Below are 24,799 nucleotides of genomic sequence, written 5' to 3'. Positions count from 1 at the left end.
TTCCGGTTGGGTGTTTTTTGCTTCTTCGTATTTCAAATCTTTGACTTGATTCTTGGGATTCTCTAGTTTGCTGTTGGATCTCTGTATATTATTCTTTATTTCAGTCAGTGTATGCTTAATTTCTGACTGGTCCTTTTCCTTTTTTTTTTTTTGGCATTCTCACTAAGATCCTTGAAGGTCTCACTAAGTTCCTCAGAGGTTTCTAGAAGATTCTTGAGTAACCTTATAACTGTGATTTTGAACTCTATATCCAGAAGTTTGCTTTCTTCCATTTCTTTCATTTGTGACATATTTGTCTCAGCATTTTGGCTGTTTCCCTGTGTTTGTTTCTATGTATTGGGTAGCTGCTATGTCTCCTTGAGTTGGTAGAGTGGTCTTGTGTAGTAGGTGTTCTATAGGGCCCAATGGCTCAGCCTCCCCAGTCACCTGAGCTGGGCACTCTAGGTGCACCCCTTTGTGAGCTGTGTGCACAGTCTTGTTGTAGTTGAGCCTTGATTGCTGTTGGTATCACTGAGGGGAATTGACCTCCAAGCCAATTGGCTGTGATGACCAGCTGTGTCTACAATGGAAGAGCTGCTGTGCAGAAGACACCTTTATGGGGCAGGACTTGCTTCAGTGGGGCTTTAGTGCTCACTGAGTCTGCCCCTTGAGTGTGTCAGTTATGGATGTGAAGAATTGTAAGCTGGTATGGTCTCACACTGACCACTAGGTACACTGGCTCTTGGATCTCCAAGGAGATGCAGTCAACCACTGCCTGGGGCCACCCAGGAGCTACAGAGAGATCTGCAGATTCCTCCTCTTTGTATTGGATTTGGAAGTGCCCAGATCAGGCCCAGGCTGATGCTGGTGCCGGCCTTGGGCCTTCTTTTGATAGCTTTGGGGCTCCCTGACCCAGCTGCAGCTTGTTTGACAGGTTTTAGGCTGAGAAAGGGCAGGACATTCATATGCAAAATCCGCTGGGTGGGGTAGGGGTCTCAGGGAATCTCCAGGGCGGTGCAAAAAGCAATAGCTACCAGTCAGCCCTGCACCAGGGAAGTCCCAGCACAGTAACAATGACCGTTGTGAGCACCTCCCTCTGGAGGAAAGACGCCCCTGCGTTCCTGCCCCGATGCCAGACAGTCCAGTTTCTTCTCGTATATGTCTGGGTCCCCCAGAGTCTCGCCCGGCACTGGAGCTCAGAGCAAGCGGGAGCTTGTATCTCCCTCCTGATTAAAAAAGCGGCACACCCAGGTGCTGGCGCGTTCTGCACCTCTGCACCTTGTACCAGTTTCAATGTGCTTTCTTCTTTACCTCTCTAGTTGTAGTACTTCCACTAAGCCAGCTTTCCCACAGTTCTGGATGATAGTTAGTTGTTCTGTATTTTAGTTGTTGTTGGGGCACTATGCTACACAGGATATATGCACTACGAATTCCACCATCCCAAAGATAATAACTAACAAATGACTTCTGAAATTATCTAGTTCTAAAGGTTACGTCCAATTGAACTCAGTATTACTATCCACAAAAAATTTTTATAGTGTCTCGTTTTTAAGCTCTCTCATCTGCTAGAAGTCTTTATCACTACAATTCACGTGTTCAACTTATTTTTATCTGTGTCAGCATTTAGCAAAAGGGGTATTTGGGTTGATTTAAATAGAAAAACTTATTCATTCTGTGTGTTAGTAAGTGAACTAATTTAGATTACAACTCAAACTTTCTAAGTCAAGTACCTGCAAGTTTACATCATGACAGTTTCGTTTACTAGGTTTCCAAGATAATTTAATGTTAATGCTGACAAGATGAGGCAAACAAGACAACTAGTACTGGAACATAAAATATGTTACTAAAGTAAAGGTCTACACCAGCGGTTCTCAACCTGTGGGTCGCGACCCCTTTGGGGGTCGAACGACCCTTACACAGGGGTCGCCTAAGACCATCGGAAAACACATATATAATTACATATTGTTTTTGTGATTAATCACTATGCTTTCATTATGTTCAATTTGTAACAATGAAATTGGGGGTCACCACAACATGAGGAACTGTATTAAAGGGTCGCGGCATTAGGAAGGTTGAGAACCACTGGTATACACTAAGCTTAACAGTGATTATATTCTATTTAAAATTTATCTCAATACTGGTTAAAACAGTTTAAAGTTGTGAAAATCCAGTCACTCTCAACATTGAGTAATAAATCCAGCCTTGACTTTCCAGGTAGACAGAAACCTTGATTATTTGCTAACATGTTTTGAGCAACAACCTAAACAACTAGCAAAAAGCTGGAACACTGAACCTGTATGATCTGTTCTTCCTTCTTCCGGCGTTCCTCATCCTGTAAACGTTTTTGTTGTTTTTTGGATACCACTTCAGTAAAACCATCATCATTCAAATTTGACTGTGGGTCTTCAACTACCGTTACTTCCGGATGGTCATCAATTATAACAACACCTGTGGGTATGGAAGAAGATTTAAAATATTTTTCCCCCCAATAGAAGAGATACATAGAAATGTTCATCCAGTAGTGATTAAAAAAGAAAGACAAAGCAAAGGTCTAGTTCAGGGGTCCTCAAACTTTTTAAACAGGGGGCCAGTTCACTGTCCCTCAGACCGTTGGAGGGCCGGACTATAGTTTAAAAAAAAAACTATGAACAAATTCCTATGCACACTGCACATATCTTATTTTGAAGTAAAAAAACAAAACGGGAACAAATACAATATTTGTATTTGCATGTGGCCCGCGGGCTGTAGTTTGAGAACCCCTGGTCTAGTTCTTCCTGTAACTCACAGTGTAATCCATTTCCCACGCCATAAGATGTCCATTCATTAGTAAGATTTGAAAAGATTTCATAAACAAGGTTAAAAAATAAAAGTCCTGCCCAGACGGTGTGGCTTAGTAGTTGAGCGTGGACCTATGAACCAGGACATCACGGTTTGCTCCCCGGTCAGGACACAAGCCCAAGTTGTGGGCTTGAGCCCCAGGAGGGGCCATGAGGGAGTCAGCCCATCACTGATTCTGTCTCATCAATGATGTTTCTCTTTCCCCTTCTCCCTTCCTCTCTGGAGGAAAAAAAAAGTCCTAAAATTATCTGCTTTGAATGATGTAGTTTTTTCTTAAGCAATACAGTGGTAATGTGTTTCTTAAAAATAAATATTACCCTATTATCCAGTCAAATCACTTTAGTCTCTACCTCTCCCAGCCTGAGATCTGTATTATGCTGTAAAAATCTATATAGCACTTTACCTCATTTGCATCTAGCCTTTCTTAAGAGGTGGGTATTGCTGTTTCTCTTTTGCAAAGGATACAGTAAGCTCTGAAATGCCCATTTGCTAGGTGAAGTTGTGACTAGCCAACCTGATCTTATGACTCTTAATGCCTCTATTTTACATAGACCATTGTCCACAATGTGTACTTGTTAAAAACAAGTGGCATGGATGCACACATATCATAACCCATCACATGAATGACTCCACTCATTGTCCTATTAGTAATTATTCTAGCTGTCTTATTAAAATGATCATATATCCCGGTGAGTATAAGACATCTAGATTAAGCAATATTAAAAAATTAAAATAGATCAGGTCTTAACCTAGTAAATCTCTCCATTTTATTCAGTTTTTCCAGTCTAAGTTTCATCTGAGTGAATGACAAATTGCTCATTTTCACCTAAGTGTCTAATTCCTTAACTCCCTCATCAAACATGTTCTTATTGTCATCCTTTGCATCCAATATTCTTTCACTCCATAGCTTTCTGAAAGTATCCATAGCAACACAGTCTCCCATACTATCATTTATTCTCTAGTTACCATATCTTAGATACCTATTTCATTAAGGTCACAACTCAATGAGGTTTAGCATTTCTTTCATTTAAGACAGCATATGTATACAGTTATTATTTTAGTTCAAGTTAAATCAGTTAGTGCTTCATATTCAGCTTCTATTGTTTAGGTCAACTCTTTCCTTCTTTGATAACTTTTTTATGTATAGCATCCAACTCAATGCAGCAAACAGACAGATAGATAAATAAATAAAATAAGTAAATAGAACCTAAGACATACTTGCATAATTGTTGAGATCAAATTGTGACAGTGCATCTACTTTCTCTTTGGGTTTCTTAGGGCCTGGTTTTGGGTCTTCTCTTTTTTTTCCTGCACAATCTTTGGAGTTCTTTTGTCCTGTTCCATTAGGTGTTCCTTCCTGGTGGTGTGCAGAGCTGCCATTGACAGGATCAACACCAGTTGTGCCTGCAGACTGGTCATCAAATGGCCTACAAAATAATAATTTGGGATATTACCACCGCCACACTCGGGTAGGGAATCCTTCACTGGCAATTTGTAAAGTTTAGTCTAAGAAGAAATAGCAGTGGGATAAAAGACCTTAGCTCAAAACCAACAAGCCTTAGTGGCTTTAGTTGAGAACAACTTCACTAAAACTGAGCTTCCCAGTAAAGGAGATGGACTAGGGTAGTTCTTCCCAGCAATTAAATTAGAGAATCCTGAAGGTTCTTACGTATCTATTTGTTTATCATGTTATAAATAAATGAGCTAAGCAACACGTTATAGCAGAAAATCTGTAACCCAAGCTAGTACAAAGTATTCACTACTGGATCTTTTCTTATTGATTTCAGAGAGGAAGGGAGAGAGAGAGAGAGAGAGAGAGAGAGAGAGAGATAGAAACATCAACATCAATGGTGGGAGAGAACCATTGACAGGCTGCCTCCTGCACGCCCCCTACTGGGGATCGAGCCCGCAACACGAGCATGTGTCCTTGACGGAAATCGAACCTGGAACCCTTCAGTCCACAGGTTGATGCTCTAACCACTGAACAACCAGCTAGGGCACTACATCTCTTTTCCACAAGAGGGCAGCCTATGAAAAAAATTTAGAAAACCTTTCTATGTTTATACCATGTTTTTTTTTTAAAGTTTAATCAGATTTATACATTAATGTAAACATGTAAAAAACACTTTTATATGGAAACAATTCACTTCATAAAACAAATGTGTTTCTAAAGTTTTTGTTTCCCAACAGATAAATTTTATTCTTGGCTTCATTTTATAAATATTTTATGAAAACAGGCTAGGGAAGATGGGCTTAAAATTCCATTTTCATCATAGCCTATAGCAGTGATGGTGAACCTATGACACACATTTTTTTGGTTGATTTTTCTTTGTTAAATGGCATTTAAATATATAAAATAAATATCAAAAATATAAGTCTTTGTTTTACTATGGTTGCAAATATCAAAAAATTTCTATATGTGAAACAGCACCAGAGTTAAGTTAGGGTTTTTCAAAATGCTAACACGCCGAGCTCAAAAGGTTCGCCATCATTGGCCTATAGTATCACTTAAGATAAAAGCTTACCAAGTGCCTAACACAAGCATGACCTCCAACATCTGAAAAATAGGCACTTGTCTTCTAAACGGGACTCTTACACCATTCATTTTAACTACAAGGTGCAACTGCTGTTTCTGCAGGTTCAGCATTGTTAGCATTTACATGGCACTAAAGTCTTGCTAAGTAGTTGAAATCTACATTGCTCAAAAATCCACAAGAATGTCTTAAGTATTACTCAAACTTCTAATAGTTAAGGTATAGTCAATAACTGCAAAGTTATTGTAACTATATGTTATCCTTTTCTTTTGGACCTTATAAAAGGATGTTCAAATTTTTGTTAAGCAGATTCTCAAGAAACACAACTAGTCGGATTATCTCCCTGGAACTTTTTCTAAATTATTAGAAAGCAAAAATGTTCATTGATGGATGAAATGCTAAGTATATGCAACTTGCCAGGCCTAGATTTAAAACTAGATTTATTTTTTTCTAGTACTAAAGAAATCAATAACTAACCAACATTTTAATATTTAAAAGAATAGATTAAGTTTAGCACAGTTTAGAAAAATTCTTTAAAAAAAAATCCAATAACCTGGTATTTATGTTAGTGGTGGCCTTGGTGGTTGGGCAGGACTTTGCTTTCTGGGTTTCTCTCTAGCTGCATCATTTATTGTAGGCTTGCAGCTAGAGGGGGAATATAATTTATCCTTAAGCTCAACATTCACTATCTATAAACCAGTACAGAGTGATATAGTCTATAGCTATTTTAACATATTAATTTAAGTCCAGAGGACACCTGTGAGCACCACAGTGAATGAGAAACAAAGAAAAAGGTGGGCTACTCATCATCAGTAAGAGGACTTACTAAATGGAGAGCGTTGTACAGATGCAGCCCCAGGTGCATAGACTTTCCCAAAGCTACAAATTCCTAGAAGGCCCCTACTGGACACCAGGCAGGCAGAGACTCCTGAGGGCCATTAACCTCTCTCCTTCAAGCACCCATTACACTTGGAGAACAGAAAAGATAATTTGGGGAGAACAATGTGTGGTCCTCTACCTAGACTGGCTCCTTTGCACAGTTCAACCAAGAAGTCTACCTTGTGTCTCTTTAAAGGCGCAAAAGTTATTATATGTGAAACAAAGGACTCACCCTCGCTTCCCACTTTTGGATGGTGGGCCACTTCTCCTTTCATTCCTAGGACCTGAGAAATTCCTCCCAGATTTGGGTGGACCTCCGTTGCCACGCCGATTCTGGCGGTCCACGCCAGGTCTTTGACTAGAAAAACTTCTCTTTGCTATTTCTCTTTTTGGGGCTGAAACAGTCTCTCCGGCCTTCGCAGTAGCTTGTGCATTCAAATCAGCATTTTTTTTTTCATCCCTCTCCCGCCTCTCATTGAAGTCACTGCTTTCTGAGGCTGTTTCCCATTCTTCGTTTGCCTGATCTGAAGAGTTCTGGTTAGACAAGTCTGGAGTCTTATTCCCAGAAACATCCCCAGCAGTACTCACTGGTTCTTGAACCACGTTACTCACTGTGCCATTTGTGGGCACTGCCACCTCATTGGTTTTTGAGACCGCCTCCCTCTCTCTGAGCCGTCTAAATCGAGGAGGCTTATCTTGCCTGGGTGGTCGGGTAGGACGCTGCCTTCGGGGCCTCTCTCTAGTTGGGTCAAATTTTCGCTCAAATTTTGGAGGTCGCTTATCAGCTGGTATAGGAATAAACTGCTCATGTCTTCTTGGTGGCTCTCCATCATCTGGTTTAGGAGCTTCTGCCTGCCTTGGGTTCCACTGATTTTCCCGATAGGCAGGTCTTCGTAAGGTGGAAGGGCGCGAGGGGCGTCCTCCAGGGTCCCTCCCACCGCGTCTGAATGTCCCCCCTCTGCCTCGCCTGGTGGGCTCTCCTTTAGGAAGGAAGCCTGGTTTAGATTTGTCATCATCCCTTATGTACGGTTTGTCTAGAGGTCTATTATCTATTCGGACATGATTTTCAGGCTTGAAAGAAGATTGAGGCTTTATAGGTTTTTTGTTTTCAGACCGGTCTTCTCTTTTGGGAAGTTTTCCTTTGCTTGAACTATCCTTGTCACTTGCACTTTCATGAATTTCACTGTCTGTGTCAGTCTCGGAACCTCGCTGTCGTCTTCTTTTGGGAACAACCTCAAAATCGGAGCTCTCACTGCGAGTTTCACTTTCCTCTCGCTGTCTGAGAGGTCCTGGGGGCACATGCTCTGTCCGAGGCTTAGTGTCCCTGTACTGCGGATACTCTCGAGTGTGCCCTCTGCCACCACGGCCCCGCCCTCCGTAAGAGCCTCTGTAGCTTCGGCCTCTGGAGTAATATTCTCCTCGGCCTCGACCTCTGTATCCTTGATCTGGAAACCAATCTCTATCTCTCGCTTCTTTCCAATAGGTCCTAGGAGGTTGAGCGGATTCTTTTTTAATTACTGGCCTTAAATCTGATCGAGGCCTCTCTGTAACAAGGTCTTTGCTGACAACTTTCTCAGGTTGTTTTTCTTCTTTGACTGTTGGTGCTGTTACAGTTTGATTTACAGTTTTAGTTGCAGGCTCTACCTCAGCACTACTTACAGGTTCCAAAGGCTTCTCAGTGTCTGGAGGTGGCTTTTGCACCAAAGTTGGAGTTTCTGTTGAAGGAAATTTCTCTGGTTCTGGTTGAGGTGGTGGTGGAACGGCCTGTGGCTGAATAGGTGCTGCAGGTAGTGGCGGTGGCGGAAGAGGATCTTTCTTTTCAGTTTTTTCCGGTTTTACAACTTTCTCAGTGACCTTTTCTCCTTTTTCTCCTTCTTTCTCCTTCCTCTGCTCTCGTTCCTCTTTCATATCTCTAAGGATAGGTTTTTTAATGGGACCCGACCTTCTCACAGGCCTGTCATTACCTTCTTCTCTCCTGCTGGAGCTTGGCCTCGGGCCCCAACGAGTTTCTGATTTAGATTTATACAGTTTTTCTGGTTTTGGTCCTTCAGAAGATCGTAGAAAGCCATCTTTTTTTGGTTTTTCCTCTGACCTTTCTGCTGGTTCTTTTGAATCAATGCCCCTGCTGGTTACTTTAGGAATGCTTGCAGATGTCTCGTTTCTTTGCTCCTCTGATTTTTGAGTATGGTTAGATCCATGGGATACACTTCTTTTTCGGGCAGGTTGATTTTCTCCCGATGAAATCCGCTCTTCTTGAGGAGTGGATATAGTCTTCTGATCAGGAACATCAAAGCAAGCAGACTGACTGACTGTGTCAGAGTGGGGAGGTTTAATGTCTTCCACAGACCTGCTTAAAACCTTCTGTACTTCGGCCTCACCTGATTCTCTAACAAAGTCTGCCTTCGGATGGGCCTCTAACTGACTATGTTCTACAGGATAAGCAGCAGTGATCGGTTCCTGATCCAGCGTGGCTTCCGACCTAGCATAAAGAGAATTCAAAAGCATAACCATCAAGACAAAATCTTTCACATATGTACGTGCATAGCAAAATAAACCCTCTAATTTAATATGCAAATTGACCCTAACAGTGGAGCAACCGGTTGCTATGATGCACTCTGACCACCAGGGGGCAGATGCTCAATGCAGGAGCTGCCTCCTGGCGGTCAGTGTGCTCCCACAGGAGGAGCTCCGCTCAGCCACAAGCCGGGCTGACGGCTGTGAGTGCAGAGGTGGTGAGTGGGAGCCTCTCCCACCTCCTTAGGCCCCCGATCCCCTGGGGAACGGGCCTAAGCCGGCAGGTGGACATCCCCCAAGAGGTCCCAGAGTGCAGGCAGAGCTGAGAGACGCCCTCCCTCCCCCTGCTGAGCACACGAATTTTCATGCACCTAAGCCGGCAGGTGGACATCCCCCAAGAGGTCCCAGGGTGCAGGCAGAGCTGAGAGACGCCCCCCCCGCCCCCCCTGCTGAGCAAACGAATTTTCATGCCCTGGGCCTCTAATGGATGAGGACATTGTGTTAAGTGAAAGAGTTAGTCACAATAAGGACAAATACGTAATGATCCCACTTATATGAAGTATATAATGCAATCAAACTCATCGAAGCAGAAAGCAGAATGGTAACTGCCAGGGACTCAAAGGGAGGAGGAATGAGGAGTTGCTACTAAATGGGTGTACACTGCAGTTGGGCAAGAAGAGTTAAGTTCTTGAGTTCTGCTCTGCTATACATCACTGTACAACGTTGTACTGTATACCTAAAATTTTGTTATGTGTTTTCCCCACAATTAAAAACATTAATGTTCATTCCTTTAGACTGTGCTGATAGGACTTTTTAACCCATTAAGACTGATAATTTCCACCTATTACTACCTTGAGTGGTCTACTTTTCCCAAAGAATCAGAATTATAAAAATCATAATATACAAAGGGCAGAAATTCTAACTTTATGGGTATAAGTTTATATAGACCACCAACTCTCTGCTACTTCCAAGTTTCTTTGAATTAGATTGTGTCTTATGTTGATCTTAGAAAACATCCATAAGATATTGATAATTAAATGTCTGCCATTTCTCATTAGTGGAAGAATTACATCAACACTTTAGTGAGATTGTATGTCAGGTACCTTATCACTGGTAGAAACATGCCAATTTTAACATGTACTGAACTTCAGCATTTAATTCAGTGTACGGAACTAGTTTACAAAGAGCCCTAATCAATACAGAAATGCCAGAAAAAAGAAAATATGTCCAAAAATGAAATGACACACAAAATGGGAGGCTATCAGGTTTGTGGCTCAGTCCTGAATCAGAATGACCTTCAGGGATGCTAAACAGTATTGGTTTCACCACAATATTCTACTGGGTTTATGAACAGTTTTCATAATTACCTTACACCTTCAGGTTCTTCTGCTGTCTTAGGAGCAGTGGCCTGCTGAGGCTCCGTATGAGGATAGGCCTCTGACCCCCACATCATACGAGGCTCAGAGAGGGAAACTGCATGATCTCTTGCAGATCGAGCTATATGCTCAAATGACTCAGAACTGTTGGCTGAACCTTCCATCTGGTCTCTTCTCATCAAAGGCTTAGGAGGAATCATTCCTGCACAAAAGGTCAGAAAAAGATGGGGGTCGTGGGTGGGAGGGAGAGAAATGAAATAAACAAAAGCATTAGAGACACAGAATCTAGGTTATTAATTGCTATTTGCTATTCTTGATATACTCAAGCTAAACAAATACTTTTTGCCATAAAATTAATGAACTCAACAAATGATTACTGGCAATTATGTTTTTCCATGAGTGAGGTTTTCATAGTTGCTATTAAATAAACATATTTAAGAACTGAGGAAACAAAGCAAGCAAAACCACAATAGCAGCCTATTTTACCTTATAGGAAAGAAATATAATCAGATGACAAGCATTATAATTCTATGCATGTTAATACAAACATAAGGAGAATCACACCAATAGTAAAAACTTCAGACAAGATATAGCCTATAGAAAAATATTAATCTAGTTTAATTAGCTGATCAATATGCTATTAATTGTGCCTTTTAAAATTTCAATATCACAATGGGATTTCTTGATCATGTTTTTATCACTTATAAATTTTCCTCAATATTTTGATAATGGGCTGTCTGGATTTATTTTAATAGATTCCATAAAAGGCTGCTAATTCTTTTGTTTTTAGCTAAACTACAATGAAACAAATGTTAGGCTGATAAATGTTGGAAAAAACTAAGATGGAACATATAATATATGGAAAAATTCAAAGCTACAACAAAAGAATGAAACAATGTAGCAAATAGATATTGTTAATGAAACAGTAATTTTCCATCTTAAAAACTTTAAATAACATTTACAAAACAGAAAATAGCTATAGTAATTTGGTCTTACTAGTGTCTGGCATTTAACTACTCTCTGCTAAAAGCAAGTTATCTAATTTTATGATTAAAAATCTAGCAGTCCTTTAAAGTTCTTAAAGGAATTAAGACTAAAAATTGAAGAAACAAATGAAAAACTTTGAACCTGCATAACTACAAGTGAGCCATGCAACAATGGGGATTTGAACTCACCAGGATGAATGGGAGGAATATCCATAGCAGGTCTACCTGACATCATTCGAGGATCCATGTACGACTGCATCATGAGCCACCTTGGATCAAAGCCCATGGAAGCCAAGTGCTGAGGGTGGGGTTGCATGGGCTGGTACAAAGGTCGGTGTGGCGGAGGAGGGACGGCAGCCCCAGATGGCTGTGAAGGGACCGCCTGGGGAAGGACACCTTGCTGCTGCTGCTGCTGCCACTGCTGCTGCTTCATCTGTTCCTGAAATAGCAGAGCCCCTCAGCTTGAGATTCTAGTTCCATGTGAAACATTAATATGACCAATCAAATCAGAAATAATAGGACATTTGGAATAATTCTAGGAAAAGAATTAAGAGCCATTTAACAGCAAAAGATGGCAAAACAAAAGAACAAAGGACAAGTTATGGGATCATGACTTAAGCAACTAATCACTCATTAATTATATCGCAGAAACCATTCCCTAGAAAGGGAGGTGGTGTCTATAAAGGAGGCAGATGAAAAAGGAATGACAGAAGTTCAAGGTAAAACCCCTATTAACAAACTATTCTTAAAATGGGCAAGAATTTTAGGAAAACCAGTGTGCTTTATGTATCATAGGTTTTATGTCAAATTATTTCTCAGACTATTGAACAATAAACTTTTTCAATTGTACATGATAAAATGTTTTTATTGTTACCTGCTGCCGCTGGAATCGTGGTGGTAAAGACTTCTGAAACTGTTTAAAATAACCAGATAAAACAGCAGGCCGGGGTTGAGACCCTGATTCTGGTTCTGTTTCATGCGCCACTTGTGTGGTCTCTTTTTCACTGCGATTGCTGTCTTGTCTAGTGAAAACCGGGTCATCCTCTGCCCAAAGAAAAGATAAAAGATAATGATAATTTATCTATAACACTTATCAAATACATGTTTGTGCTAAAGTGAAATTATTAGCTATATTTAAAAAGATAACGAAGACAAAATCATCCCCAATACTCGAAAACACTGTTTTGCATTCTAATATTGATAGCCATCAATGAGGTAACATTAGATTAATAAAACCTTTGATTTCCTCAAAGATGGATTCTTATTAATACTGAGATCACAGGTCCAAATGCTTCACTATATAAAAATCTGTATGATTTTCTGTGATAGTAAAACATTTCAAATACCTCCTATCTTCCATGGTTTAATAAATATTAATGTTACTATCAACATTTACTTATCGTTCCCAAGAAATTATGTGGAAACACAGACAGCCTATAAATACTTAAAATAAAACGCATTGTATTTTTTTTTTAATCAAGGGACTATTATTTATAAAGAAAAAGAATGAATTTAAGTCTGATGATAACATAGTGATCACTGGCTATCTTCAAACATAAATCATTATTCTATGTAAAGGGTGTCAAGTATGATTACACAAAAGGAGAACCATACACATACCAAAAAGAAAAATTTTCATCCCAAAGAAAACCATAGTCATATTCGTTCTAGAAAACGGGTATAAATTCAAAAGAAATAAAAGCAGGGTCTCAAAGAGATTTCTGTACACTCACATTCACAGCAGCATATTCAAAATAGGTACATAAAATGGAAACAATCCAAGTGCTCACCAGCAGATGAGTAGATAAGAAAAATGTGGCATATACTAAGCCTTAAAAAGGGGTAAATTCTTATAATATGCTACAATATGGATTAAGCTTGAGGTTGGTATGCCAAGTGAAATAAGCCAGTAACAAAGACAAATGCTGTATGGCTCCACTTATATGAGGTACTTAGAATAGTCAATATCAGAGAGACAGAAAGTAGAATGGTTGCCACGGGCTGTGGAGAGAGGGAAAGCTATTGTTTACTGGGTACAGAGCTTCAGTTTTGCAAGATGAAGAGTTCGGGAGACGGATGGTGATGATGGCTGCACAGCATTATGAATGTATTAATAGCACTAAACTGTGCACCTAAAAATGGTTAAGATGCTAACTTTTATGTCACATGTATTTAACCACAAGAAAAAAATTAGGGAAACAATATGTTAAAGCATCTAATGAAAGGTAATTTCTTCCTCCCCCCGCCCCAAAAACCCCAAAACCCCACAACCTTTGTTTTTTAGATTACACATGAAATTATATTTTAGATTTCTAAAATCAGATTACACACATTAAAATATACAGATATCAACACTTTGAGTAACGTGAAGCATTTTGTAAAGTGTATATAATAATAAATAAGGCTATTATACCTTTATTACAGTTCTCATTTTCTGGTTTTTCTACCACAGGTTCTAAAGCAGGTTCTTTATGTTCGATTTTTTCCTCCACTTTCTCCCTTTCTTTCTTGTCCAACTCCCATTCCTTTTCCTGCTCTTTCGGCTTCTGCAGTTCTAGTTCTCTTTCCTTTTCCTGCTGCCGTTCTAGTTCTTTCTCTTTTTCTTGCTTTTTTTCCTTCTCCATTTCTCTTTGTTTTTCCTGCTCTCTCTCCAGTTCTCTCTCCTTCTCCTGTTGCCTTTCCCTTTCCTTCTCCCGCTCCCGTTCTTGTTCTTTTTCAAGTTCTTTCTCCCGCTCCCGTTCTTTTTCTCGCTCCCTTTCTCTAATTTCCTCTGGGGATGGCTGCTTGTCCACGATGCCCAGCTTCTCATTTAATCGTTTCAGTTTCTCGGCACAAGCTGCCTTCCTCTGTTCTTCCATCCTCCGCTCTTCCTCTTCACGCCGTTTACGAGCGCGCTCCACAGCTGCAGAGAGTTCTGACTGCTGCCTTCTTCTTTGCTTCCATATTTCATCTTCGTCCGGTACTTGCTGCTTCGGGGGGAAAGGGCCTGGTCTTCCAGGTACTGCCTGTCGGTCCGGAGGAGGATGCTGAAACATTCAGAGAAATTATCCGATGAGATTAAACAAATCTATTTCTGACAAATGGGGGATATAAATAGGCATGGAGAGGAAAGAAAAAAACTCCACAAAATGTCAGAAATTTTCCTGATACACATACACATTAAAATGCAAACACATTGAATCTAGATTAATTCCCCAAACTAACAGCAGAATGATTAATTCAACCATCTAATATTTACTGAGCATGTGCCTACGTATTGTCTGGACATGAGGCTCACTCAGTATTTGTTGAATAAAGTTAGAAGCTGTCACAACATGACTTTCAGAATCTAAATTTAGAGACAAAGGAAATTTAGAATGTGTGTTTTAACAGCAACTGCCGAAGATGGAAGCCTAAAGAGGGAGAAAAAGTCCAGAAAGATGCATGATGTGAGCCCTGAGAAGACAGCAGTGGCTACAGGGAAGGGCGGACAGGTGAAGACACTGCCACTCCACAGAAGGGAGTCCCTAGAAATTGGCCCCAGAAGGAGTGGAAAGAGTGCCAGCTCCAAACTGAGAAATCCAGAAAGGCCCACCTAGAGTCCAAATGGACCAAGGAAGGATCACCTGGCAGACTGAGCTTTAATGATTTAATTTTCAGTTAATGTGTTCTAAAATAAGTACTGTAAGGTCTAAAATCACTGCCAGCGACTATGTAGACTAGCAAAATAAAAAGGGTTGAAACATTAAGGAATTTAAAAATTTTTTGTTTTAAAAATACTGATTTTAATAAGCTACTAGGGTGAAGAAACCTAAAAAGCCATATATCTACTCAGAATCCTAAAAAATAATGGTCTGGTGAAAACACTGGGCTGAATATGAAAAAACAAAACAAAACTCCAGGAAGATAGACTATAAATTACTAACAGTGCTGTCTTAGGCAAACCACTTACATTCTATAGCTCAAAGGCAAGCTGCATAAACAAAGCAATTATATAAAAGTACCTAATGTACACAGTAAACTCAGAACAAGCAATTTTTTTTAAAAAAAGCAACTTCACTAAAGTATTAATTTACGTAAAATGTGATGCACACGCCTGAATACTATTGCCCCAATCAAGACATGGAGACTTCTCACCACTCCTCTGCCCACATCCTGCCCCCAGCCAGCCTCTGATCCACGCTGGCAAGAAAGGGTAGTTTTGCCTTTCCAAGGATTTCAAGTCATATTATCTTTTGTGCCTGGCTTCTTACGCTCAGGGTAACAGGCTGAGATCACTGTGTGCATCAAGTTTGCTCTATTCCACTGCTGGGTAGTATTCCTTCTCAGGCACATGGCTTTATCTGTGCATGGACATGTGCATTACTTCTAGTTTATTTAAACTATGAATAAAACAGCTATCAGAATTTATGCCTATGTCTTTGTGTAAGTGTATGTTTTCATTTCTCTGGGATAAATATCTAGGGATTGAATTGCTGAGTCATATGGTATGTATATGTTTCACTTCATAAGAAACGCCAAAAATCACTTATCATCCAAAGTGATGATAAGGTTTCACAGCCCCACCAGTAATGTATGAGGGCACCAGCTGCTCTAATCCTCACCAACATTTGGTGTCATCAGCCTTTTTAATTTGGGATGTGTTGTGGTTTTAATTTGCATTTCCTTGGTGACTAAAAATAGCGAGCATCTTTTTATGTGCTTGTTGGCCCCTGTATACCTTATTTTGTGAAGTGAATGTTCAAATCACTTTCTTGGGTCTTACTAAGTTGTAATATATTTTTAAATTGTTGACAGTATTACCAGATGTCTAAAAGGGAGTGAGAACACATTCCTGAGCCCTCCAATACTCAAAGACCAGTACAGGAGGCCCAGAAAGAATACAAATTGAAGAAAGGGAAGAAAATAATATAATGCCTCAAAAGCAAGCAAAAAAAGAGTTTTAAGAAGGACGGAAAGATTAACTATGTCAACTGCTGCTGAGATTAAGTAAAATGAAGATAAGAGAATTGGATTTGGCAAGATGGAAGTCATTATTGACCTTGATAATAATAGTTTCAAAGGTATAGTGGGAGATATTAATGAGAAAGTGAAGACAAGAATAAATAGCTCACTGAAATGATTTTGCCATGAAGGAAAGCAGAGAAATAGAGTAGAAACTCACAGGAGATGGAGGGTGGGTGAGAGTTAAAGGAGGCCTGGTTTAAAAGATGTTTTGAGAGATAATATTACTGGCAAGTGATCGAAGATGGGATCCAGGGAACACGGAAAAGAGGTAAGGGTAACAGGAAGGCAGTCAGAACAGGAAGGGCACAAAAATGGGAGAAGTGGTTGCTTCTTGTTTTCCTAGCGAAATGAGGAGTTTGCTCATCAGCTAAGAACAAAGAGGGAAGGTTTGAAGAGGTAGACATGTAGGAGCTATAAGGTAAAGAAAGTTGGTAATAGTTATAAATAAAACACATATGCAGAATCTTTCCTGAAAACAAAGTCAAATACATATAGATCATAAACCAGCATGTAGTTAAAATTTACCTGCTGTGCAAGCAACTTGGGGGGTGGTGGCAGGTGAGAAGATGGTCCACGTTCCTATGGATTGTTACAAAATAATTAGAGAAAAATATCTACTGGAAATATTTCTGACTGTATTTTTTTTTTCAGTGAAACCACAAGATTACAAAAAGCAAACCATCATTATTCTTTCTTCGTTTTCAATAAAACTGCAAGATAACTTTACGTTCTATAGAATTACTCTGTGATTTCTGTAAGGTTAGGATCTCAAAAGAACTTTGTGAAAAAGTAAAATTTTAGTGTATAAAGTATGGAATTCTAGCCCAGGTAATTTGGCTGCTTAGAAATATGCCTCTAATTTTGAATTTTTATTTATGTAAGCCCAATACTTTTTCTGGATTTTCTCTCTAACATCAAACTAAAACTGAAGATTTACCTAAGGAAAAAAACAACATACATCTAAAACATGTTGGAACCAGATACAATATATGGATATTCACTTGCTAATATATACATCAGTGTCACAAACACAGAAAAAACTTAGATATCAAAATATGGTCTATAAAATATTTCTCGGCAGCAAAATATCAGACATATGTCATAGCAATATCTTTACTGATACAGCTCCTAGGGCAATGGAAATTAAGGAGAAAATAAACAAATGGGACTACATCAAAATAAAAAGCTTCTGCACAGCAAAAGAAACCATCAACAATACAACAAGAAAGTTCATATTTGCCAATCCTATCTCAGATAAGGGTTTAATGTCCAACATTTACAGGGAACTCATACAACTTAACATAAGGAAGAAAAACAACCTAATCAAAAATGGGCAAAGGACACAAATAGACACTTTTTGAAAGAGGACATATAGAATGCCGAGAGACCTATGTAAACATGCTCAAAGTCACTAATCATCTGAGAGATGCAAATCAAAACGACAATGAAGTACCATCTCACTTGTCAGAATGGCTATCATCAACAAATCAACAAATGACAAGTGCTGGAGAGGATGTGGCAAAAAAGGAACCCTCTTGCACTGCTGGTGGAAATTCAGACTGGTGCAGCCATTGTGGAAATCAGTATAGTGATTCCTCAAAAAATTAAAAATAGAACTCCCATTCCACCCAGTAATCCCACTTCTGGGAATATATCTCAAGAAACCAGAAACACCAATCAGGAAGGACATATGCATCCTTATGTTCATAGCAGCATAATTTATAATAGCTAAGATTTGGAAACAGCCTAAGTGTCCATCAGTAGATGAGTGGATTGAAAAACTGTGGTACATCTACAGAATGGAATATTACGCCACTATAAAAAAGAAGGAACTTTTACCATTTGCAACAGCATGGATGGAACTGGAGATCATAATGCTAAGTGAAATAAGCCAGTTGGAGAAAGATAAATATCACATGATGTCACTCATATATGGAATATAATGAACAATATAAACTTATGAAGAAAAATAGATCCAGAGATAAAGAAACACTAAACCGACCAAACAATCTCATAGAGAATGTACGGGAGAGGGTAAGAGATCAACCAAAGGACTTGTATGCATGAATATTAGCATAACCAATGGGCACAAACACTGATGCACTGGGGGCTTGTACTCAGGGTGGGGATGGCAGGGGTGTCAATCAGGGAAAAAGGAGACATATATAATACTTTAAACAATAAAAAATATCCTATATAATAAAAGCCTACTATGCTAAGTGTCTGGTTGTCCATTCAACCAATCAAAGCTTAATATGCTAATGATATGCTAAGACCACTCAACCGCTCACTATGATGTGCACTGACCACCAGGGGGCAGTCGACCGGTCGACCAGTTGCTATTATGTGCACTAACCACCAGGGGCAGATGTTCTGACCAGTAGGTTAGCTTGCTGCTGGGGTTCGGCCGATAGGGACTGAGTGAGACAGGCCGGACACCCCCTGGAGACCTCCCGCATCCATCCCCGTCCCTGATCGTGCGCTGGTGGGGTCCCTCAGCCTGGCCTGCGCCCTCTTGCAATCCAGAACCGCTTGGGTGATGTCGGAGAGCTGGTTTTGGCTTACTCCTGCAGGCCACGCCAAGGGACCCCAATGGTGCACGAATTCGTGCACCAGGCCCCTTGTGTGTGTGTGTGTGTGTGTGTATATTCTTTCACAAAGGAATTATCATTTCCCATTATGAGGCCCCTAGTGTGTGTGTGTGTGTGTGTGTGTGTATTCTTTCACAAAGGAATTATCATTTCCCATTATACCAGTAGGTTAAAACTGACACAAATGATGAAATTTAGAATGAAGAATACTTGAAAAATCTCTTTTCAGAGTTTCCAAATTTATTCTCCAATGGCTAACCAATGCTTTAAGAACAAAATTTAAACCTCCTTTTATAGCATACAAAACTAACGACTGGTTTTTACATAGCTCTTACTCTTGCTCTCACTGCTGGGAATTGCTCTCCCGTGTTTACTGGCTAATTCTTGCTTTAAGTACCAAGTCTTTTGTAAAGGCTTTTCCATAGTATTCTCCAAGAATTTCCTATGTGCATTCTCTCTTGCAGCACTTTATCACAGTGTGCTGTAACTGAAGTTTGTTGACTTTCTTCTGCTTTCATAGAGACTGCTAGCTACCCACTTTTACGCCCTGAAGGGACGGGTTCCTCCATCTATTTGCGTGACTTCAACTAATACGTGGAGTTAAGTGGACTCTCTGGAAGGTAGCTCTTTTTTATTCCCAGTTCTCAATGAAGCTCTTGCTACTTTGAAGTAGGATCAAGTGTATCTGTTGCCCACATACTTACTTCCATTCTTTAATAATGTTCTTCAAAATGGCTCACAGTTAATAGATGTTTCTAGTCCCTATGTGTGACCTCCCTACTCAGGGTACAATTTCACAGATGACTACTGACTAGGATGTATAAAGTATTCAGTGAACCATAAAGCCCTTCAGCAATGGTAGCCTGGCAAAACAATTTATTCCTCTACTTTGATATGACAGAATTGTTATACAAAAAAAGGGTAAAAGTTTAGTTTCTACATAATAATTTTAGTTACTGTATTACAGTTCCTATTATATGCAATAAAATTATGATTTAGATCTAGAGCTATTCAAGAAAAAAATATACCATTTCCGTTTCCTAATAAGTCTTTGTCCAACTCTGATTAATAAGGTTAATTCATCCATAGTATCTGCAGTGACAAAGATCTCCTTGAGCCCAACAAACCTGATTAAATGGCAGTCCTTTCCCATAAGGACCTTTTGCTACTGGTGGCTGGGTAGGTATCTGAGATGATGATTTAGTGTTGCACCCCTCATCTGCTTCTTTTCGAGTCTCAGTGTTTTCAGAGGCTTTGGAACCTTGATCCTCACTGAAGAATAAAAAAACCAAGTGAAATAAAAAAGTGAGGTGGACAGACTCTACCTTAAGTAAATGAATTTTCTTTACGTAAAAAGGATATTTCCAGATGGTTTCAAGGGAAAAAAATCTATCAAGGAATGAAAGAGATGGTTTTGTGATGCAGTGGTGCTAATTTGTTTATTTAATATATAAACAAATTAGCACCACTATATATACTTATACTGTAGTGGGGACTGGGCTTGGCCAAGTTATCACCACAAAATATAAAGTACAGTACTGTCAAAAAGAGATGTTCACAGCCCTAGCTGGGGTGACTCAGTGGATAGAGCGTCAGCCTGTGGACCAAATGGTCCTGGGTTCGATTCTTGTCAGGGGCATATACCTTGAATGCAGGCTCCTCCCTGGCCTGGGCCCGGACCCTAGTCGGGGCTCATGCAGAAGGCAACCAATTTATGTTTTTTTCACATTGATGCTTCTCTCTGTCTTTCCCTCTCTCTAAAAATCAATGGAAAAATATCCTCAAGTGAGGATTAAAAAAATAATAATAAATATATATATATATTCACACCCAACACAACCTGGTAAATGGCCCGTCATTTTCCATCACCCTCACCCAAAGTCCCAACTGAATGCAACTTAATATTACAGATACTTAATAACTGTATTGTAATTTATTTTAACTTAATGAAAAAGACAAATCAAATTACAGTATTAAAAAAAACACCCACAATAAATCACAGCATCTCACAATTGATCGAGAAACAGCAGAGTATTACAATGCCATGGCTAAAAACGACACCAATGTGTGCATGTAAGCAAGCTCCTGTGTATTTTAAAAGCCTAATTGCTATGCCACATAACCTATATATTCCTGATGCTGGGGCCCCTATATTCCATAAGAAAGAAAAAATAAAGTTCCCATTTTCCAAGACGCTGCTTGTTAAGCTTTAAAAATCAAAGACTTGATGTAGCTTGTCTTGATGTAGTAACCCAAGTAACATTTCTCCAATTTTGTAAATTATAGATCAGGTCAAGTAAGTAGTAAGTTTTAAATGGTCCTTAATGTTGTCTCTCAAAATATCTCCAATTAGCCCTAGCTGAATCGCTCAGTTGGTCGGAATGTTGTCCTATACACCAAAAGGTTGTGGGTTCAATCCCCAGTTGGGGCGTGTACAGGAGGCAAGCGATTGCTGTTTCTCCCTCCTTCTCAAAACAATACACATATCCTTGGGTGAGGATTAAAAAAGATCTGCTGATCAATGTTTCTCTCTCACTGATGTTTCTAACTCTCTATCCCTCTCTCTTCCTCTCTATAAAAAATCAATAAAATATATTTTTTAAAAAAAGATCTCCAATTAGATGGCAGTTATCTAAACATCTTTGTTAAAATATGCACTTTCTTTAGAAACAAGAAACTTTAATTTATTGATTAGTTGTACTTTTTAAATTGGCTCATTAATCACATCCACACTCAATAAAAGTCCTTGGAATGGAATGTAGAAATTCTATAAAGAACAAATGCCTATTAATAATGAAGCCTCTCAGATTTAATGCCAATAAACTCATACTATTAATCATAAAAGATATCACAACTTACCTGTTGTTTTCTTTAGGACTATTACTTCCTTGCTCATCATCATCACTGAAATTCAGCTGTTCTGTATAATCTACTTCCATCTGGGCACCTATTAAAATAAGGAAAACTCAGAAGGATTGCTTAGAAGCATCAAAAAATTTTAAACGCTTCATTAATTTTGCCTCTTACCTGCCCAACCTTCATCTGCTTCAGCATCTAAATTATCAAATTTATCAAGCTCCTTCAGTTCTGATGCACTAAGGATGGAGGGGCGTTCAGGCTCAGAGGCCCATGAAGGAGGTGGGCCTCTTCCTCGAAGGCCTCTAATGAATGAGAGGTTATAAGGAGAAAAGAATACAAAGTTTTAATAATTCTAAATTAAAAGATTAGAATTTAGTTCATTTCAATTCAGCAATGTTTTATATACGATATACAAAATATAATGCATTTATATGAAGAAGTTATAATATTAAAATATAAATTTAGGACAATACATAATTCTTATGCAAGTGTTTAATAGCAGACAAGGTTTTTTAATTGTCAAAGGTTTAAAATAAAATAAATATATGTTAAAGGAAAATATGGCTAATACTAATCTCAAAATACAGAACGTTAACAAAAACTATCATTCAGGAGGATGCTGAGCATTAAGCAAAAAGAGAATGGGGAGTCCTTAACATTATAGAAGAAGGGCTAATAAACAAGTGTCATTGATTTTTAGTGCCATAATTGTCAGTTTTCAGAATTTTATGTAAGATAATTTTGTTGTATAAAAGCTAGCCAAGTATACAATAATACTTTGAGAACAGAAAAATAAATCAGTCATCACAATCCACTCAACTGCCAGAAAATCTTAATGAACATATATGTGTTTCATGTGGACTTTAATCATTTAGTAGTCTTACTTGTTTGTTTCAGATAAAGAAGGTGGAAACCTCATGGGACCATGAAGAGGAGGATATGCCATCCTCGGATACTGTTGAAACATCTGAATGTGGAAAAAAAACATTGATAAATACCATTTGTAAGATTACTGCCTCCACCAAGTGTTTACAAATGATAACAACCAGCACACATAATAGGAAGAACTTGTTATCCCGTTAACAAAATTACATAAAGGTGATTGTGAACTGACATGAAAAACTAAAAAAGATATGCATGCACCCCAGAAAACAGCAAAGCCTTAACCCCGTGGTTGGCAAACCGCAGCTCGCGAGCCACATGCGGCTCTTTGGCCCCTTGAGTGTGGCTCTTCCACAAAATACCACATGCGGGCGTGCACGTACAGTGCGATCGAAACTTCGTGGCCCATGCGCAGAAGTTGGTATTTTGTGGAAGAGCCACACTCAAGGGGCCAAAGAGCCACATGTGGCTCGCAAGCCGCGGTTTGCCGAGTCGCAGTTTGCCGACCACTGCCTTAACCAAATTCAAATACTTGAAAGGAAATGTGAGACTTGATCCTAATGCAGGGGCAGATTAATTGAAGGCAGATTTGCTGATAAAGAGAAACTAAGTTCAGGTAAAAATAAGGGAGAGTTTATACCCCAAGGGGGGTGGATGGGGAGTGGCTTGGAGATTTCCTATGGGTAGGCACAGGTGGATTCTGAGTCAAGTTACTCTGCAGACAGTAATTATAAACTGAGACATCTGGGATTTGCTTTAATAATCCAAGATGGTAGGAAACAGGAGATAAGACTGACCACAAATTAACTGTTAAATATGGATGGTAGATATGGGAAGAGAGAGGTTCACTGTCCTATTATTTCTATTTTTACATATGTTTAAAATATTCCATAATGAAAAGCTAAAAAAGATATACCAATAAAGACTTTAGAACTAAAGCAGTATTAACCCTTTCTGTGCCATACATGACTCCTTTGGCAGTCTGATCAATTCTATAGACTTTTAAAATAAAAATGTCTTAAAATGCACAATGTATAGATGTGAAGTATGACAATTATACTAAAATTCTGTCACCACAATATTTAAAAAAACAAATGTCACATAGTAGTGTATGTGCTTCTTTATTAGGTCATTAAATAACAAGTGGGTCTCTCCATGGGCCTAATAAATATTATGAAGTAATGTTGAGTATAAACAACATTTTGAAATATCTAAAATGATGTAATGTGATATGAAAATATCAATGACCCCTATTAATAATAAAAACACAGGTACTGTGATTTCTTTCCTAATTCATTATCAAAGAAAATGCTAATTTTTATTAGTTGTTAATGAAAATAAAAACCTAAACTTTTCCCCACTCCAAGTCTTTTTTTGGAACCCCGATCAAACACCTCTTATTTAAGCACTTGCTATTTAGCAATACTCACGTAAGGAGGCATCATAGCTCGGTACTGGGAAGCCAGGGCAGGCTGCTGTCCATTCAGTTTAGCCTGTGGAGGACCACAAGCTATCCTCTTTTCTACTACTTTGAGGATGTCATTTTGCTCTGATGACCCAGCTGTGCTTTCATCCTGGCCAGGAAGCTTTTCATCTTGGTCAGATGTTGAGGGTGAGCCAGCAGACTTACCACCGTCTCTCCAACAAGCAACATCTGGTACAGAGGGAGATAAGAAAGGAATAAAGAAAAATCTGAAAATGTAACAGAGTGAAAATCTAATCTAGGCCCTACTAAAGCTTCAGGTAGTCAAGAGCAGTGGCAGAGAAGATGTACCTCAGAAGGTGTCACCAAAACAAAATATGTGGTAGGGGAAGAAAACATTAGTAGTTCTCCATTAAGCTTTACCAATATTTGATATTGAGTTTAAAATCACAGTTATGCCTGAAGTTCCTTAGGGTAGGGGAGTAAGAGTTCTACAACCCAGAAGGTTTGACAATAATGCTCATTCATGTTTTCAATCTACTATTGCTAGTTATATGTGACCAAGTGAGCAGATTTAGTGACTATATTATCTGGTTCAACTACACTTAACCAAGTAAGACTGGTAAGTGGTTTTACAAGGAATCCTTGTTTGGTAGGTAGCCTCAAAGGGTCTTTTATCACCTGGTATTCACACCCTGTCTACCACCCACTCACAGTGTACCAGGACTGATCTGTGTAATCTGCAGAATAGAACAGAAGGGATGGCAGGTCAACATGAGTGAGCTTGGAACAGCAGCCCTAGTAAAGTCGGCGTCTGATGACAGCTTTACTTCAACTGTGAAGGGAGTTCCTGAGCCAGAACCTCCAGCTAAGCTGCTTCGACCCTTGACTCTTCTCAGGTACTGTGTAAAACCGGGAGTCCATTCAGTTTCTTGTTCTGTTTTTTTTAAAA

General features: G+C 39.2%; 1 protein-coding gene across 1 annotated transcript in view; it reads right to left on the bottom strand.

Annotated features, from left to right (window-relative positions):
* The window catches only part of PRRC2C (proline-rich coiled-coil 2C), a 79,526-nt gene that overhangs the window by 27,037 nt on the left and 27,690 nt on the right, over positions 1-24,799 (bottom strand). The window contains exons 7-18 of the mRNA XM_014540880.1: positions 22,427-22,509; positions 21,711-21,844; positions 21,543-21,630; positions 19,811-19,955; positions 16,618-16,671; positions 13,520-14,132; positions 11,981-12,150; positions 11,296-11,545; positions 10,112-10,322; positions 6,463-8,709; positions 4,036-4,244; positions 2,273-2,427 (exon numbers count right to left, since the gene is read on the bottom strand). Coding sequence (XP_014396366.1) covers positions 2,273-2,427; positions 4,036-4,244; positions 6,463-8,709; positions 10,112-10,322; positions 11,296-11,545; positions 11,981-12,150; positions 13,520-14,132; positions 16,618-16,671; positions 19,811-19,955; positions 21,543-21,630; positions 21,711-21,844; positions 22,427-22,509 — 4,359 coding nt within the window. The remainder of the gene's footprint in view (positions 1-2,272; positions 2,428-4,035; positions 4,245-6,462; positions 8,710-10,111; positions 10,323-11,295; positions 11,546-11,980; positions 12,151-13,519; positions 14,133-16,617; positions 16,672-19,810; positions 19,956-21,542; positions 21,631-21,710; positions 21,845-22,426; positions 22,510-24,799) is intronic.

This window comes from Myotis brandtii, unplaced genomic scaffold (genome assembly GCF_000412655.1).
Source record: "Myotis brandtii unplaced genomic scaffold, ASM41265v1 scaffold250, whole genome shotgun sequence".
In the NCBI taxonomy this organism is placed as follows: domain Eukaryota; kingdom Metazoa; phylum Chordata; class Mammalia; order Chiroptera; family Vespertilionidae; genus Myotis; species Myotis brandtii.
This window is presented reverse-complemented; position numbering and strand designations above follow the sequence as displayed.